This window comes from Papio anubis, chromosome 5 (assembly GCF_008728515.1).
Source record: "Papio anubis isolate 15944 chromosome 5, Panubis1.0, whole genome shotgun sequence".
In the NCBI taxonomy this organism is placed as follows: Eukaryota; Metazoa; Chordata; class Mammalia; order Primates; family Cercopithecidae; genus Papio; species Papio anubis.
The window spans coordinates 125,482,614-125,499,701 of NC_044980.1; the positions used below are offsets into that span (position 1 = coordinate 125,482,614).

General features: G+C 39.7%; 1 protein-coding gene across 6 annotated transcripts in view; it reads right to left on the reverse strand.

Moving 5' to 3' along the window:
* KIF3A (kinesin family member 3A) overlaps nucleotides 1-15,856 on the reverse strand; it is a 48,980-nt gene extending 33,124 nt beyond the window's left edge. For 5 of the 6 annotated variants that reach the window (XM_031666035.1, XM_031666034.1, XM_031666037.1 and 2 more), the window contains exons 1-5: nucleotides 15,637-15,856; nucleotides 12,452-12,725; nucleotides 4,154-4,298; nucleotides 3,922-4,006; nucleotides 319-424 (exon numbers count right to left, since the gene is read on the reverse strand). In XM_031666035.1, coding sequence (XP_031521895.1) covers nucleotides 319-424; nucleotides 3,922-4,006; nucleotides 4,154-4,298; nucleotides 12,452-12,725; nucleotides 15,637-15,798 — 772 coding nt within the window. In that variant the 5' untranslated portion in view covers nucleotides 15,799-15,856. Of the gene's footprint in view, nucleotides 1-318; nucleotides 425-3,921; nucleotides 4,007-4,153; nucleotides 4,299-12,451; nucleotides 12,726-15,636 lie in introns of those variants that run through there. The other variant, NM_001168760.1, reaches the window with a different exon arrangement.
* Between the last annotated feature and the right edge of the window lie 1,232 nt (nucleotides 15,857-17,088).

The window sequence follows — 17,088 nt, forward strand, 5'->3', positions numbered from 1 at the left end:
CTTAGCACAACACTCTCCACTAAGAGCTCAATAAACATTACCAATTTTACTATTATAGCTACCAAGAGACAGCTGTATAAGAGTTGCATAGATTGGCACTACTAAAAAGAAACAAAATTTTGCTTGGCATGGAAAATTATTTGTGCTATCTTTCATTCATATATGCTCCCTACACGGTAAATAATCAAAGTGGAATGGTTTTCAAGAAACCTAAAAATTTCAGTCTCTACAGGGCAAAGTGTCATACCAAATTTGCTTCTAAACCAGCATACTCAACACACAGATGCTTAATCACAATTACACATATACTATACTTACGATTTTTGTGGCCTAGTGTCATAATTCTATCCATATCATCAGCATTATTTACCACATAAGCTGATAAATCTTTGATATAAACTCCCACATCAGGTCTTTCTTTAACCTAAAAAAAAAAATTAAGACTTCATACTATATCAATAACTCTCCCACAGTTATTTATTGAGGATCTCCTATGTGTTGGACACTCTACTAGACAGGGGGGATATAGCGATGAGTAAGACAGACACTGTTCCTACATGCATGGAGATGTCAGTCTATAGGAAGAACATACAAATGAAGAAGTACACACAAAAATTATTTTATTTCAATTGTGATGACATGAAGAAAAATACAGAAAAAGTACAGAACACTAAGCTAGTTAAGGAGATAGGATAAAATTCCCCAAGATGATGTTTAAGCTAAAATTTCTTTAAATAAAAAGGAGGTAGACAGTCAATTGAGGTAGGAGAAGAAGAAAATGTGCAAGAACCCTGAAATAAGAAAAAACTAGGCACTTAACAACAAACCGAAAAAGACAATGTGGTTGGAGAGAGCAGGAAACAGGGAAAAACAGGTGAGACATCTGGTTATATAGGAAGGCAGAGACAAGTTTAGAATAGTTTTTGGTCTTTATGGTAAGAATAATTTGGAGAATTTCAAGCAACTGAGGGAAATAATCAGATCTATGGTATCAATGTTAAAATATGATCTTTCTGTGAATTACCTTACGAGAATTTTTAACCAAATTTGAAAAAGGTATTTAGGATGGATTTACCTAAAATACAAGTGGCGTTGTATAAACAAAATTCACTTTGAAGGTTCAGAGTCACCTCTACAAACCAACAGAATGAAAAGTGAAACTGAGGCAGAAGTCTGTGGCTGCCAGTGGGAAAAACCATTCCATGGGTAGGAAAACCTTATAGACATCAAAGACAAACGAAAATGTGATAAACAATTCCAGGAGAAAAAGTTATAAGCGCAGACACTCAACATTCCAGTTGTTGATTTTCAATGTTGTGTGTGTGTGTACGCGCACCTTTTATAACAATTGATAAGATAAATTTAGAAATTAGGAAAAATCCTTTATCTGTCATGGGATATAAATTAAGCCCTAATTTTATTAGTAGTAAAAAAAAAAAGTGTGATGATCTCTATAAACCAGTGGATTTCAGACCTTGCTCTGAAAAGCCCTAGAGGGTCCATGGTGGCACTGAGGGGGCCACTGTACGAGTTCAGGGGTCTTCAGGCCCAGAGAAGTTCTAAAGAGAAGGGCGCTTTCATGAATTTTACACATTGAGCTTCCACATAAGGTCTAGTTTGATGAAAGTGTTTAAATGCTTTACACCTTTTAAAAGGTTTGAAAACTATTGGTCTATATCAATACTTCTCAAAAAATCTGTGATAAGGGATGTATATATTTGTAATACGATAATTTTGTAAAATACACAAATCATGCACTTGGATGCCATGGCCAATGTCAAATTCCTATGAAAGTTTTTAAGCAACTACTCTCAGTTTTTGTATTCATTCTCACTGCAGACTGAAAACGGACATTCTTCAAACTGATATCTGTCTGCAGACTCGTGGTCTTTTCCAGTCAATATATGATACTAATTCAAAATTCGATTAATAAGTATATTCAACTAATAACTGATTAAATATGAAAGATGAAGAAAGAAAATATAATTCCAAATCTGTGAAAGTTAAAAAACTGGATGGAAATGCTACCAAAGAATTTTTATCATAAAAAACATAGGAATTCAATATCTATGACTAACACAGTTTATAACAATGGATCTCAATGGAAACAGTTACCCTCTTGTCCTAGAATGTTTTAGAAATTTGCACAAGAGTTTCTGGTTCACTTGAGGACACTGTAGTATTGACAGGCAGGGACCAGGGATACTAAATATCCTGAAATAAGTGGGACAGTCTCACCCAATGAAGAACTGTCCCACACAATTTTGAATGTCCTACCAGATATTCACATGGTAAAAAAAACTACTTATAATTATTTGAGTCTAGACCCAGATAATTATATGTGAGTCTGTCATATGTAACTTTATTTCACATATAAAGACAAAGTGCTTTTCCATATGGCAATAATAGGAGAACACAGAAAAACTGAGGAAAGAATTGTACTTTATTTTGCTCCAAACTCTACCAAGAGCTAGTCACTATTTTAAAAGACCATGTCATTGACAATAACACCAATCAAGGGGTTTAGATCAACAATACAACATACCTGTTGACACTGCATTTGAAGCTGTTACAATTTTGATTCTATATGCCTCTATTTTATTATGTCATCAAGTGTGGTCACATCTAAGCATTTACATACCTAAATTTATTTTTAATTACTTGTATTCTCCTTTATACTACGGTAGGGTAGTATATGAATTTTTTTAAAAGTATGTGTATAGGTAGATTTTATTAATGTCACTTACGAATTTTATTTCAGGACAGTCAAAAGAGCATTACAAAATGTACGTTATTTAGAAGGGAGCACTGGGTCTAACAGAGTTGAGAACCATTGACAAGAATCTTCCTGAGAAAAAATCTGATCTATAATTACTGGTACAAAAATGGAAATGTTCTTTCCAAATGATTTTTTCCTAGAATTTGCATAAGACAACAAATTTTTTAGGACATGAAAGCACAGAATTAATCAGAACTAAAGTTGAAAACTAGCAACAAAGAAATTTGTTTCTATATTTGCTATATAAATGGTATCAGAGAATAAGGCTTCATGAAGGTCCAACAAGCACAAACAATCCTTAACACTGTAATACATTGCTCCAAAAACTCAGTTTATGCAGTAAACTCAAAAAGAAAAAAAAAGCTAATATTTATTATTTTATGTCAGGCATTGATTTAAACACTTTGATCTGTTAATGTTGGTAATAATCCTATGAAGTAGATACCATTATTATTTCCATTTTTATGGCCAAACCAAGGCTCACAGATATTAAGTAACTTGCTCAAGATCAGAGCCAGAATTCAGGCTAAGATGGTAGACTGCTAGAATCACCTTCTTAATCCTAGATGATACTGCCATTCACTTGCTATGTGACCTTGAGCAAGTCAAGAAACCCCTCTAAATTTCAGTTTCCACATCACTGAAATCGAACTCCTGCGAAGATTAAATGAAATTAATTATTTACTACTACCAACAACTATCAATTACTGCACTGGATGCCTACATCATATTACAAGAGCTCAGCAACGCTGGCTGCTGTTCTACACATGGTCTATACTATCCTACAATGGCAGCTACTGCTGTTCTACATGTTACTCTACATACGTTATTCTCCTCTATTTTACTGGTGATGCAATCCAACTAAAATTCCAGGATTAACCTTTTCCTTGCTGTATGTCTCACATCTTAAAATACTAAAGTATGCAGCAATATCAAATTTACCAATCATTTACCACCTGATTCAGCAATCCTGCTTCAGTAATTTATCCCCAGATATGTCTGCAGATGTACGACATTATATATGTACTAGGTTATTTAAAATATAAAAAGCAACTTCTGTTTAAAAAAAGAAGGGGGACCTTAATTTAGTAAACATTCTACTGCTTTGGAAAAAGTACTCCACCAATTTCAATTATCCTTACCTCTAACCTTTGTGTCTGATCCTTGCCCAAAAGGTCACGAACTTCTTCATTATATATTTCCAAATAAGACACTCGAACCAAAAATCTATAAATAAAACATCATTTTTAAAAAGTCGAGGAGAGTGGAATATTTGTAAGAGCCGTTTTAAAACATGTTTATAAAATTTATACCTATGTGCCTTTTCTGTGTTTGTACTTCTCAATACTAGAAAATAAAAGAATTCCCTTTTACCTTGTATCACCCTCTGCTTTTGCAATATGACCAAATATGTGAGCAAATGAATTGGGAATTATTCCTCTAAGTTCAGGAACAGCTCGAACACCTTCCATGGTAAAAGTTTTGCCTGTTCCAGTTTGTCCATATGCAAAAATAGTCCCTGAAAATGATGAAGAGAATCAGTTACTTCTTAAAGTCTAATGCAACAGAACAATAGCTCTTAAAATTAATTCCTTTGACACTGTGATGTAATTTCTTCCCTGGATTCAAAATTTATTCTCACACAAGTTTCACCTTTATTATCAACAACTACACTGTGTAGTCTGTACCACATGCACAAAGCACTGTTACAGCACCAGAGTCAATGAGAGATATCCCTAATAATTAATAAAAAGCATCCCAAGTCCTAAATGCAAAAATTTTCCAATATATCTAATTATGAGACATTTCTTGTCATGTGTATATAAAGTACTTATTGTGGACATTAAACTGGAGAAGGTATTATAAGCACAGCAAAAGAATACAGGCTCTAGAGTGGAAAGACCTGTCTCAAATCACATCTGCCACTTTTTAGCCCCTGACCTTGAACAAGTTATCTACCCAGATATTGTCTCCTCAACGGTAAAATGGGGATAAGAAAACTTGCCACTGATAGTAAGAACCAAATGAGACAATTTCCTTCAAGTAACCAACACAACATCTCATAGAAAGTATCAGTAAAATGATAGCTTTTTTTCTTAGTCCTAAAATAAGTGTATTTTTAAACAATTGTTTTAAAGTAACAACTGTAAGAAACAGAGTTAACAAAAAGATGACAATACAATTATTACAGGTAATTACAGATAAAATCTCAACTTTCTAAATACCTAAATTCATTCATTCAACAAATATTTACCATACCTGAGTTTGGCATTGTGCTAGGCACTAGAGACAGAATGACAAGACAAACGCAATCCTTAATCTTATGTGTATACTCTTGGGTTTATCATGATAATGAGTATTCAGAATGAGAAACACGGAGTTCAAGATGGGAGTCAGGGACATCAACTGGGCAGAGGAATTGTAGTGGGAAAAAGGGAGAGAGGGTCAGGGAAGACTTTCCAGAAGAGGTAAGGTTTAGATCTGAAATACAAGTAAGAATCAGATAGGAACAGTGTGGACAGTAAGAGGCAAGAAAAAGAATGGAAATTTTGAGGACTGAAATGAGACCAGAATGGAAGAAACAGAGATAGAAAGGGAAGGTGGATACAGGCAGAGCTAGAGAAACTGACAATGCCATAATCACACAGTGTAATAAGGACCATATTAAACTTTTTAGACCTTATCCTAAAAGCAACACGAAGCCATAGAACGATTTTTCAATCAAAGGAGTGACATCATGATCACTATGGCTATATTGTGGATGAAGAATTGGAGAAAAGCAAGGGTAGATGTGGGGAAACAGAGGGCTGGAGTAGTTGGCCAGGACACAGTATAGTAAGAGAAGATAGCCTTGGATGTGATGGCATATATGAAAATGGTTCCTCAACTATTACTACTCTATTCAGTTAACCTCAACTTTTCTCAGACTTTTTTTTGTGAAAATAATCATAACATACTTTTCAGACTTTTCTGTGAAAATAAATGAATCATACCAGAAGCCATTTTTTACACATGGGAATAAAAGTCTCAATTTTTTCAAACTGACTAAATATTTCAAACTCTGCTATTAGGAATATAACACTACACTCAAAGAAGTGGAAAATATGAACTCATAGACTGCACTTCAGAATAGACACATTAAATTATTAAATTAAAAATAAGCTTTATTTTTAATTTAATAATTTAATGTGTCTATTCAGTAAGGACAACAGCTGTCACTTACTGATAATTTGCTATGTGCTAGGCCATGTACTTTTTTTTTTTTTTTAAGAGATGAGGTCTTGCCCTGTCACTCAGACTAGAGTGCAGTGGCATGATCATAGCTCACTGCAACCTCAAACTCCTGGGCTCAAGAGAATCCTCCTGCCTCAGCCTCCTGAGTAGCTGGGATTACAGCTGTACCTCCCAGTTATGTTTGCATTCTTATTTAACTTCCATCCCAATCCTAAGAGATAGGCACTATTTATTATTATTAATATTATTTAAAAATAATAAACAATGGCCAGGCAGGGTGGCTCATGCCTATAATCCCAGAATTTTGGGAGGCCAAGGAGGGCGGATCACTTGAGGTCAGGAGTTTGAGACCAGCCTGGCCAACACGGTGAATCCCCACCTCTACTAAAAATACAAAAATTAGCCGGGTGTGGTGGCACACGCCTGTAGTCCCAGCTACTTGGGAAGGTGAAACACAAGAATTGCTTGAACCTGGGAGGCAAAGGCTGCAGTGAGCCAAGATTGCACCATTGCACTCTAGCCAGTACCACTGCACTCTAGTCAGGGCGACAGAGTGAGACTCTGTCTCAAAAAATACAGTAAATAAATAAATAAAAACAATAAACTATATTCTGAGCTGGGTGCCGTGGCTCATGCTACAGTCCCAGCACTTTGAGAGGCTGAGGTAAGAGAATTACCTGAGCCCAGCCTAGGCAACCCAGTGAGACCCCATCTCTACAAAAAATTTTAAAAATTAGCCAGGTGTGCATAAAAAGGAACGAAATAGTGGCACTGGCAGCAACCTGGCTAGGACTAGAAACTATTATTCTAAGTGAAGTAACTCAGGAATGGAAAACCAAACATCGTATATTCTCACTTACAAGTGGGAGCTAAGCTAGGAGGATGCAAAGGCGTAAGAATGATACAATGGACTTTAGGAACTCAGGGGAAAGAGTGGGAGGGGGGTGAGAGATAAAAGACTACACACTGGGTACAGTGTACACTGCTTGGGTGATGGGTGCACCAAAATCTCAGAAACAACCACTAAAGAACTTATTCATGTAACTAAACACCCCCTGTTCCCAAAAACTTAATTGAAATTAAAACTAAATTAAAAAAAAAAATTAGCCAGGCACGGTAGGATGCACCTGTAGTCTCAGCTACTGGGAAGGCTGAAGCCAGAGAATCACTTGAGCCCAGGAGGTTGAGGCTGCAATGAGCCGTGACAGTGCCACTGCACTCCAGCCTGGGTGACAGGGTGAGACCTTGTCTTGAAAAAAACAAAAACAAACAAAAAACAACAACTAAAAGAAAAACTATATTCTGGGTCATAAAACAAGTCCTAATAAATTTAAAAAGGTTCAAGGCACATAAAGTTGTTCTCTAACTAAACTGAAATTAAGTGTAGAAATGAATAACCGAAAATCTCTAGAGAATCTAAAAATATTTGGAAACTAACACATTTCTAAATAACCTAGGATTAAAGAAGAAATCAGGAGGTAAAATAGTGTTTTGAACTACATGAAAATGAAAACACAGTATGTCAAAATCTGTAGGATGACACTAAAACAGCACTCAGTGGCAATCTATAGCATTAAACTCCCATATTAGGAAAAAAGGTCTCAAAACAATGGCCTCAGCTTCCACTTTAAGTAGAAAGAGGAAAGTAAGCCCAAAGTAAGTAAGAGAAAAAAAAAAAGATCAGAGCAGAAATAGATGAAATAGGAAACATAAAAACAGAAAGAAAAATTAATAAAACCAAAAGCTGGTTCTCTGAGAAGACTGATAAGATTGATAAACCTCTAGTCAGACTAATCAGGAAAAAAAGAAAATAGTAAGTTACCAATATCAAGAATGAGAAAAGTTATACCAGTACGTTCAACATACTAAAAGAATAATAAGGGAATAGTATAAACAACTTTTTGCCAATGAATTTGACAACTTAGATGAAACAGACTAATTCTGTGAAAGACAAGCTACCAAACCTCACTTAAGAAAAAACTGACCAGGCACGGTGGCTCACGCCTATAATCTCAGCACTCTGGGAGGCCAAGGCAGGCGGATCACCTGAGGTCAGTAGTTTGAGACCAGCCTGACCAATATGGTGAAACCTGTCCCTACTAAAAATACAAAAATTAGCCAGGCATGGTGGCGTGTGCCTGTAATCCCAGCTACCCAGGTGGCTGAGGCAGGAGAATCGCTGGAACCCGGGGAAGGAGAGGCTGCAGTGAGGCGAGACTGCGCCACTGCACTCCAGCCTGGGCAACAGAGCAAGACTCCGTCTCAAAAAAAAAAAAAAAAAAAAGAAAAAATAGATAACCTGGCCAGGCATGGTAGCTCATGCCTGTAATCCCAGTGACTTGCAAGGCTGAGATGGGAGGACTGGTTGAGTACAGGAGTTCAAGACCAGCTTAGGAAACATAGTTTCTTATCTCTACCAAAAAAAAAAAAAAAAAATTAAAATTAGCTGGGCATGGTGTGGTGGCACACACATATAGTCCCACCTACTGAGGGGGCTGAAGTGGGAGAATTGCTTGAGCCCGGGAGGTAGAGACTACAGGGAGCCACAATCACACCACTGCACTCCAGCCTGGGCGATACAGACCCTGTTTCAAGAAAAAAATAATAATAATAGAAAAAAATTAGCCAGGCATGGTAGCACACACCTGTAGTCTCAGTTATTGGGGAGGCTGAGGTGGGAGGATTGCTTAAGCCCAGGAAGTGGAGGTTGCAGAGAGCTGTGATTGTGCCACTGTACTCCAGCCTGGGTAACAGAGTGAGACCCTGACTAAAAAAGGAAAAGAAAAAATACATAATCTGAATAGTCTTATGTCTATTAAAGAAATTGAATCAATAGTCGAAAACCTTCCCACAAAGAAAACTTCAAGCCCAGATGGCTTTACTGATGAATTCTACCAAACATTTAAGAAATAATACCACTTCTAAACAAATTCTTCTAGAAAACTGAAAAGAAGGGGATACTTTCTAACTCATTCTATGAAACTAGCATTATCACAATACCCAAACCAGAAAAAGGCATTAGAAGGAAACTACATACTTGCATCCGTCATGAACATGGATGCCAAAATTTTTTTAATTTAGCAAATAAATCTAACAATATATGAACAGAACAATGCATCATGACCAAGTAGCAAAGCTAGTTTCACATTCAAAAATCAATCAATGTCATTTACCATATTAACAAACCTTTAAAAAAAAGATTATTTCAATAGGTGCAGAAAAAAATGATATTTGACAAAATCCAATATACAATCCAAAAACTCTCAGCAAACTAAGAACAGAAGGGAACTTCCTCAAACTTACAAAGGATATCTGTTAAAATCTACAGACATCATCATACTGGTGAAAGAATGAATGCAGTTTCCCTAAGGTCAGGAACAAGACCAAAATGTCCACCCTCACCATTTCTAGTCAACATTTACTGGAGGTTCTAGTCTCCAGGTGCTATCAGGTAACAAAAGTAAATTTAAGGAAACTGGAAAGGACAAAGTAAAAACTGTCTTTACTTGCAAACGACATTTTTTTTTTTTTTTTTTTGAGACAGTTTTGCTCTGTTGCCCAGGCTGGAGTGCAGTGGCGCGATCTCGGCTCACTGCAAGCTCCGCCTCCTGGGCTCACACCATTCTCCAGCCTCAACCTCCCGAGTAGCTGGGACTACAGGCGCCCGCCACCACACCCGGCTAATTTTTTGTATTTTGTTTAGTAGAGATGGGGCTTTACCGTGTTAGCCAGGATGGTCTCGATCTCCTGACCTCGTGATCCTCCTGCCTCGGCCTCCCAAAGTGCTGGGATTACAGGCGTGAGCCACCGCACCCGGCCCATTTTTTTTGTTTGTTTTGAGAGAGTCTCGCCCTGTCGCCCAGGCTGGAGTGCAGTAGCGTGATCTTGGCTTACTGCAACCTCCGCCTCCAGGGTTCAAGTGATTTTCCTGTCCCAGCCTCCCAAGTAGCTGGGATTACAGGCATGTGCCACCATGCCTGGCTAATTTTTTTCATTTTTAGTAGAGACAGGGTTTCACCATGTTGGTCAGGCTGGTCTTGAACTCCTGACCTCGTGATCCGCCTGACTTGGCCTCCAATGTACTGGGATTACATGTGTAAGCCACTGTGCCTGGCCAACATATTCTTACATGGAGAAAATCCTACAAAATTTACAAAAAATCCAAAACATAAAAAAAGTACTAGAATTAATAAGCAAGTTTAGCAAAGTTGCAGGATACAAGGTCAATATACAAAAATCAATTGTGGGTACTAAGAGGGCAGTCATCAAAAAGATAATAACAAGTGCTGGCAAAGATGTGAAGAAATCAGAAACCTCACACATTGCTGATGGGAAGAGAAAATGGTGTAGCTACTGTAGAAAAGTTTGGCAGCTCCTCAAAACGTTAAAGAGTTACCATGTGACCCAGTAATTCCACTCTTAGGTATATATACCCAAGAAAAACTAAACATATTTTCACACAAAAATCTGTAAAAGAATGTTCAAAGTAACATTATCTGTAATAGCTAAAAAGCAGAAACAACAAATGTTCATCAACTAATAAATGGATAAACAAAATATGATATATCTATACAATATTATTCAGACATAAAAAGTAATGAATTGCTGGCCATGTGCAGTGGCTCACACCTGTAATTCCAGCACTTTGGGAGGCCGAGGCGGGTGGATCACAAGGTCAGGAGTTCGAGACCAGCCTGGCCAATATAGTGAAACCCCCATCTCTACTAAAAATACAAAAATTAGCTGGGCATGGTGGCGGGCACCTGTAGCCCCAGCTACTCGGGAGGCTGAGGCAGGAGAATCACTTGAACCCAGGAGGCAGAGGTTGCAGTGAGCCAAGATCACACCACTGCAATCCAGCTTGGGTGACAGAGCAACACTCCGTCGCAAGAAAAAAAAAAAAAAAAGACCAGGTGCGGTGGCTCACGCCTATAATCCCAGCACTTTGGGAGGCCAAGGTGGGCAGATCACGAGGTCAGGAGATCGAGACCATTCTGGCTAACACTGTGAAACCCCGTCTCTACTAAAAACACAAAAAATTAGCCGGGTGTATTGGCGGGCGCCTGTAGTCCCAGCTACTTGGGAGGCTGAGGCAGGAGAATGGCGTGAGCCCGGGAGGTGGAGATTGCGCCACTGTACTCCAGCCTGGGCGACAGAGTGAGACTTTGTTTCAAAAAAAAAAAAAAAAGAAGGAATTGCTGATATACATTTATATGTTACAATACAGATGAAGCTTGAAAACACTGTAAGTGAAATAAGTTATTCACAAAAGGCCACATAGCATATAACTCCATTTACAGAAAATGTCTAGAACAGGCAAACTCATAGAATAGATACAGACAGCAAATTAGTAGTTGCTGGGTTGGGGGAAGGGAGGTGGTAATGGATTAGGAGTGACTGCTAATGGATACAGGGTTTCTTTTTGGAGTGATAGAAATGTTCTGGAAACAGACAGTGGTGACAGCTGCACAACATTGTAAATGAACTAAAAACCTATGAACTGTAAAATCATAAATTTGATATTTGAATTTTATCACAAAAGCTACCTAAAGAAATCAAGTTCATCTCTATATATTAGTAACGTACAATCCAAAATTGAAATTATGAAAGCAATCCTATTCACAATAACATCAAAAAAATACTTAGGAATAAATTAATCAAAACAAGTACAAGACTTGTACACTAAATAAAATACAGATGAGAGAAATTAAGACATAAATAAATGGAGAGAAGCTGGACATGGTAGCTGACATGGGAAATCACAGTGCTTTGAAAGGCCTCAGCAGGAGATTCCTTGAGCCTAGGAGTTCGAGACCTGAGTGAGCAACACAGCAAGACTTAGTTTTTACAAAAACAAAAAAATTAGCCAGGTGTGGTGGTGCACAGCTGTAGTTCTCGTTACTTAGGAGGCAGAAGGGAGAGGATAGCTTCAGCCCAGGAGTTCAAGGCTGCAGTAAGCTATGACCGCACCACTGCACTCCAGCCTGGGCAACAGAGCAAGACCCTGTCCATAATTAATTAATGTTTCAACGTTTTAAATGGAGAGAAGTATCATGTTCATGGAATGGAAGACTCAATATTGTCAGAATGACAATTCAACACAATCCCTACGAAAATCCTAGTAGGATAAACTTCAAAAACATTATTTGATGTGAAAGAAAACAGATAAACAAGGTGACATATTATATGACATTTCAAGAAAAGGCAAAATTACAGTGACAGAAAGCAGATCAACGGTTGCTTGGGGGTGGGTCTGCAAACGGACATAAAGGAACTTTTGGGGATGACAATGGTGTTCTAAAGCTGGATTGTGATGATGGTTTCATAACTGTATACATTTACTACACTCATCAAACTGTACAGTTGCAATAGGTGAATTTATGTCACGTTAATTATGTCTCAATAAGGGTGTTTTTTAAAAAGTAAATATTCACTTACCATTGTAGCCTTCAAGTACAGAATCAATAATAGGTCTTGCAGTTAAGTTATAAACATCAAGTTGTTTACTCTCTGGTCCAAAAACAGTATCAAAAGTAAATGTCTTCGGAGGTTCATTGGAAGAATCAGTCTTATGTACAGTGATAGTTCCCCTCATCTCATCCACACTGACAGCCTGTTTGTAGCACATTGATTTCTCTCTCTCATTGAGGGGCCGGCATCTAACAACAACCTTCACATTATCGCAGCTTTCTGGCTTCTCTGATTTATTGATCTGTTGGAGATAATATTTACAAATAATGAAAAGAACATTTATTTTTACCCTCAACAGATTAAATGTATAAATTTTAAAAGGCTACTTTGCCACCTCAGTGCCTCGCACACATTAAACACTTCGTAAGTATTTGTTAAATGCAATTAAAGATCTTACATATAGGTGAAAAGTTTATTAAAAGATATAAAAAGGAAAATAGTTTCTTTTAAAACATAAAAGGGAGAGAAAATCTAGTTTACATTTGTGGCAAAGGCTGTACAAGCAGAAACTGAACCAATATATTCTAGATTGTCTTTCTGCACAAAAGTCTCTGACCCAGCGTTTCCTGCCTGTAGAAAAACACATGTGACTATGGTTAACAACTTTAACTCAAGAATATAGTAGGACCTCTGTTTCCCCCTGAGACTTTAGTTTTATCCCCTATCATGCATCTGTAAAATGGTTTTTATTATGTAATATATCCATATATGCCTTCTCTACAGAAGACAACAATAAGATAAAGACAGAAATGAAAGTCTAATGGCAAAGAAAAATGCCTTATATTACCTAACCTTATGAGCATTTGTGCATGTAAAGTTTCCATTTCTGAATGTTTTTTTCTTATTTTTGAGACAGTCTCACTCTGTCACCCAGGCTGGAGTGCAGTGGCATGATCTCGGCTCACTGTAACCTCTGCCTCCCAGGCTCAAGCGATTCTGCTGCCTCAGCCTTCCCAGTAGCTGGGATTACAGGCGTCCATCACCATGCCTAGCTAATTTTTGTATTTTTAGTAGAGATGAGGTTTCATTTTGTTGGCCAGGCTGGTCTCAAACTCCTGACCTCAAGTGATCCACCCACCTCGGCCTCCCAAAGTGCTGAGATTACAGGCGTGACTCACCACACCCAGCTATTTCTGAAATTTTATGATTAAGAAAATATAATGAAACACAATCCTATTATTGAAGTGAAAAGGACAGTTTAGTTGAACAGATACTTGTTAAATTCCTACTGTTTCAGATTCTCTTCTAAGCATTAAAGAGAAACAAATATAAGCCATTGTCATTGACTTTGACATTGTCACTGACAAGTAACAGATTATATCAGTACAGTACACTTCTATCTATCTCTGCCTTCATCACACTAGTCTAAATTACCATCATCTTGGCCCTGGATTACTGCCTCCTAACTATATTCCTGAATCTAATTAGATTGCCCTACTGCCTATTCTCCAAATAGCAGTCAGTGTCAACACAAATCTAATCATGTCACTCTCCTACTTAAAAATTCTTCAGTGGTTTCCCATAGATCTCAGGACAAAAACCAGAATCCTTAAGGTGGTCTGTAAGGTCTGGCTTCCACCCATGTCTGCTTCTCTGGGCTTATTTCACAAGATATTCTGCCTGGCTCATCCATGCCACAGCCACACTGAGCTTCTTGGCCTTTTCTTGTCACCAGGCTCCTCACCACTGGCCTTTCCATGTGCTGTTTCTTCCACCTAGAACCATCTTCAGTGGCCTCTTCATTTAGCTAACATCTACTTATCCTTCAGAACTCAACAGCCACTTCACCTGGGAAGACTTCCTGACTAGGTCAAATACTCTTATAGGCTCAGAAAGCACCTGCTCTCCCCTTCCTGGACACAAATTTTACTTTTGCTTGTTCCTTATTTGATTAACGTCTTTCTGTCTGCACTGGAGGTTGCAAACAGGTAGTCAAGAGGCTGAATTCAGCCCACAAATTTCTTTTGTTTGGTTCATAGTATTTAAAGAGCTTCTGAATTAGTTGCTAAAATTAAGAAATTTCACAAAAATGATTTCTAAAGTCTCTTCTTGGGAGGAAAAAAAAAATGACCTGTTATCATCTGCAGACCATCAATCTTACATGGCAATATTTTCCAATTCACCAGAATCTACTTCTCTCTATTGTAGGACACCCACCCACTTCATTCATTAAGGTTTTGTGTCTTATTTCTGCAAATACGTATGATTTTCACCTCTGCCCAAGAAGGCAAGCCTCTCTCTTTCCAGGTTCAAGAACCTGACTGGTTTTGCTCAGTGTTGTATCTTCAAGGCCTAGCACGTGGTTGGCGCCCAATATTTATTGAATTAAAAACTTGAAAGCAGTGAACAGGTACAAATATAGAGCGTTTAATCTTAAATGTCAAGCACTGTCCTTCTAGTCTCCTGTGCATTATTTCACGCGGATAACAAACCCATGAGGTAAAGTTTACTTGGGCACTAAGGACCCAGACAGATTAAATAATTATGCCAGGCTTCACAACCACTAAATAAGCGGCCATGGCTCAATTTTCCTCCATGACCCCTAACAAGGGGTCTTACAAGGCCCCATTATTAAGTTCACGATAACAATCTGTGAAATCCTGGAAGATAAACAACACCGCCACACACACAAAGACACCTACAGGTTTCATTCTGCATCATAAGCTAAAGCGCCACAAGAGAAATGACAGCTCCAGGCTAGGAGAGTCGGAGTCTGGGGCTCGGAATAGGGGCAGGCAGCCTTCGCTCCGCTGCCTCCCTGAGCTTGCTCCGAGGCGCAAAGGCCTAACGAGCTGTGGAGCATCCAAAGAGACCCTCCGTGGCCACCCCCAGACGCCCCGCTCAGCAGGCAGGGCTGCGAGCCAGAGAGCAACCTCCAGCACAGCGCCTCTTTGATAAGCGGCGCAGGCCCCACGGGACGCAGCAGCGACGAGGGCAGCAGGGCCTGCCCCAGGCCCCTCTCGAGGCCGGCCGGACGTCCGCGGCCCCGGGGCTGACTAGCCAGGCTCTCCAACCACCTCCGCCGCACGGCCGAGCCTGCCCCGCCCCACCCAGGCAGCCAGCCTGCTCCGCGCCTCCATGGCAACGGCCGCGCCCCCGGGCCAGGCCGCGAGGATGAGAAGAAACCCCAGAGGCGAAGCGACTCTCCTCACCGGCATCTTGGCTCCCTCCCGTGCCCGGCGGACGTCCCCGCCCGGGGTACAGCGCAACGACACCGGGTGCGCAGAAAGGCTGGCCAGAGACTGTCGAAGCACCTCGTTAGCGCCCTCGAGACTGCGGCTTCCCGGGCGAGAGCGCCCAGTGCGCAGCCGCATTCCGAGCTCGCCCCGCCCCAAGCCCAGTCTCAGACTCTCATGGCCCTTGAATTACGCCTGCGCGGAGGCTTTCCGAGTCCATCTCCTAGGACTCCAGACAGAGGCCGCGCGTGCGCAATGCTGCCATTCTGCTGCGCTAGAAATGTGGCCCGCACTGAGGCGGAGATAACCTGGCAGCCCCGGGTTGGGAGGAGTAGCAGCTCTTAGGCCCGTCTGCTGGTCGTTGCAATACCCGGAATGTTAAAATCAGTAATAGCAATTGCACATTTTCTCTCATCCGAAGAGTTAAAAGACCTCACCTACCTGACCTCGCTTGATTGCTAACTTCCTCATGACCGGTCTTACCATTAGAAAGTGAGCTCTTATGGAGGTTGTTTAGTATTTTCACATGTATCTCCAGAGCCTACACAGAGCCTGGCACAGAGTGGGATTTTTATACGTGTTGGTCAAAGAACCAATGATCCGTCCATCCTCTTTCCAGTCCACTTGAATGTGTAATGGGCATTTCAAGTTAGTCATGTCCAGAATTGAAATCTTGATCCCCCATCAGTCGTCCCACTACCCCACTCCACCCCCATTAAAAAATTAAAAAGGGCTCCCTCTCATTCTTCCCAAACTTCCTTCGTCTCAATATGTAGGAGCTTAATTCCGACAACTGCTCAGGTCAAAACTGCAAGCTCTTTCATGTGTATGAATATTGTATCTTTAAATACAGCCTGTTGTATCTGTCTTCGTAGTGGAACCATTTGGCCACTTCTCCCACCACCATCGTCTCTCACATGCATTACAACAGTCGCTTAGAACTGGTTTCCTTGATTGTGTCCTTGTCCCCTTTCAGTGTGCTGGACAAGAGCCAGAGTGCTGGTGCTAAAACATGAATCAGATCTTCTCTTTTCTCTGCTCAAAACCCTCCATTGATTTCCCATCTTACAAAGCTAAAGCCACAAGCCCTACAATCCTCCCTCTTGCTTCTTCTGCACCAGCCCCACCTGGCCTCCTTGTATCATCCAACATTCCCGTCGTGCTTCCATCTTAGCATGCAAGGGCTGTGAGCTTGCAGTAGGAACTGATGAAAATAATGATAAGGCATTTTACATAGTGCCAGTGTACTGTTCTACATGCTTTCTTTTTTAAATTCATTTAATCCACACAATAACCTTTTGAAATAGATACTATTTATTATTATTTTACAGATAAAGTAATGGCAGCACAGGACCATTAAATAACTTTTCCAAGGTCATACATTCAAACAATGACAGAGCCCAGGTCCAAACCCAGGCAGCCTAGAAA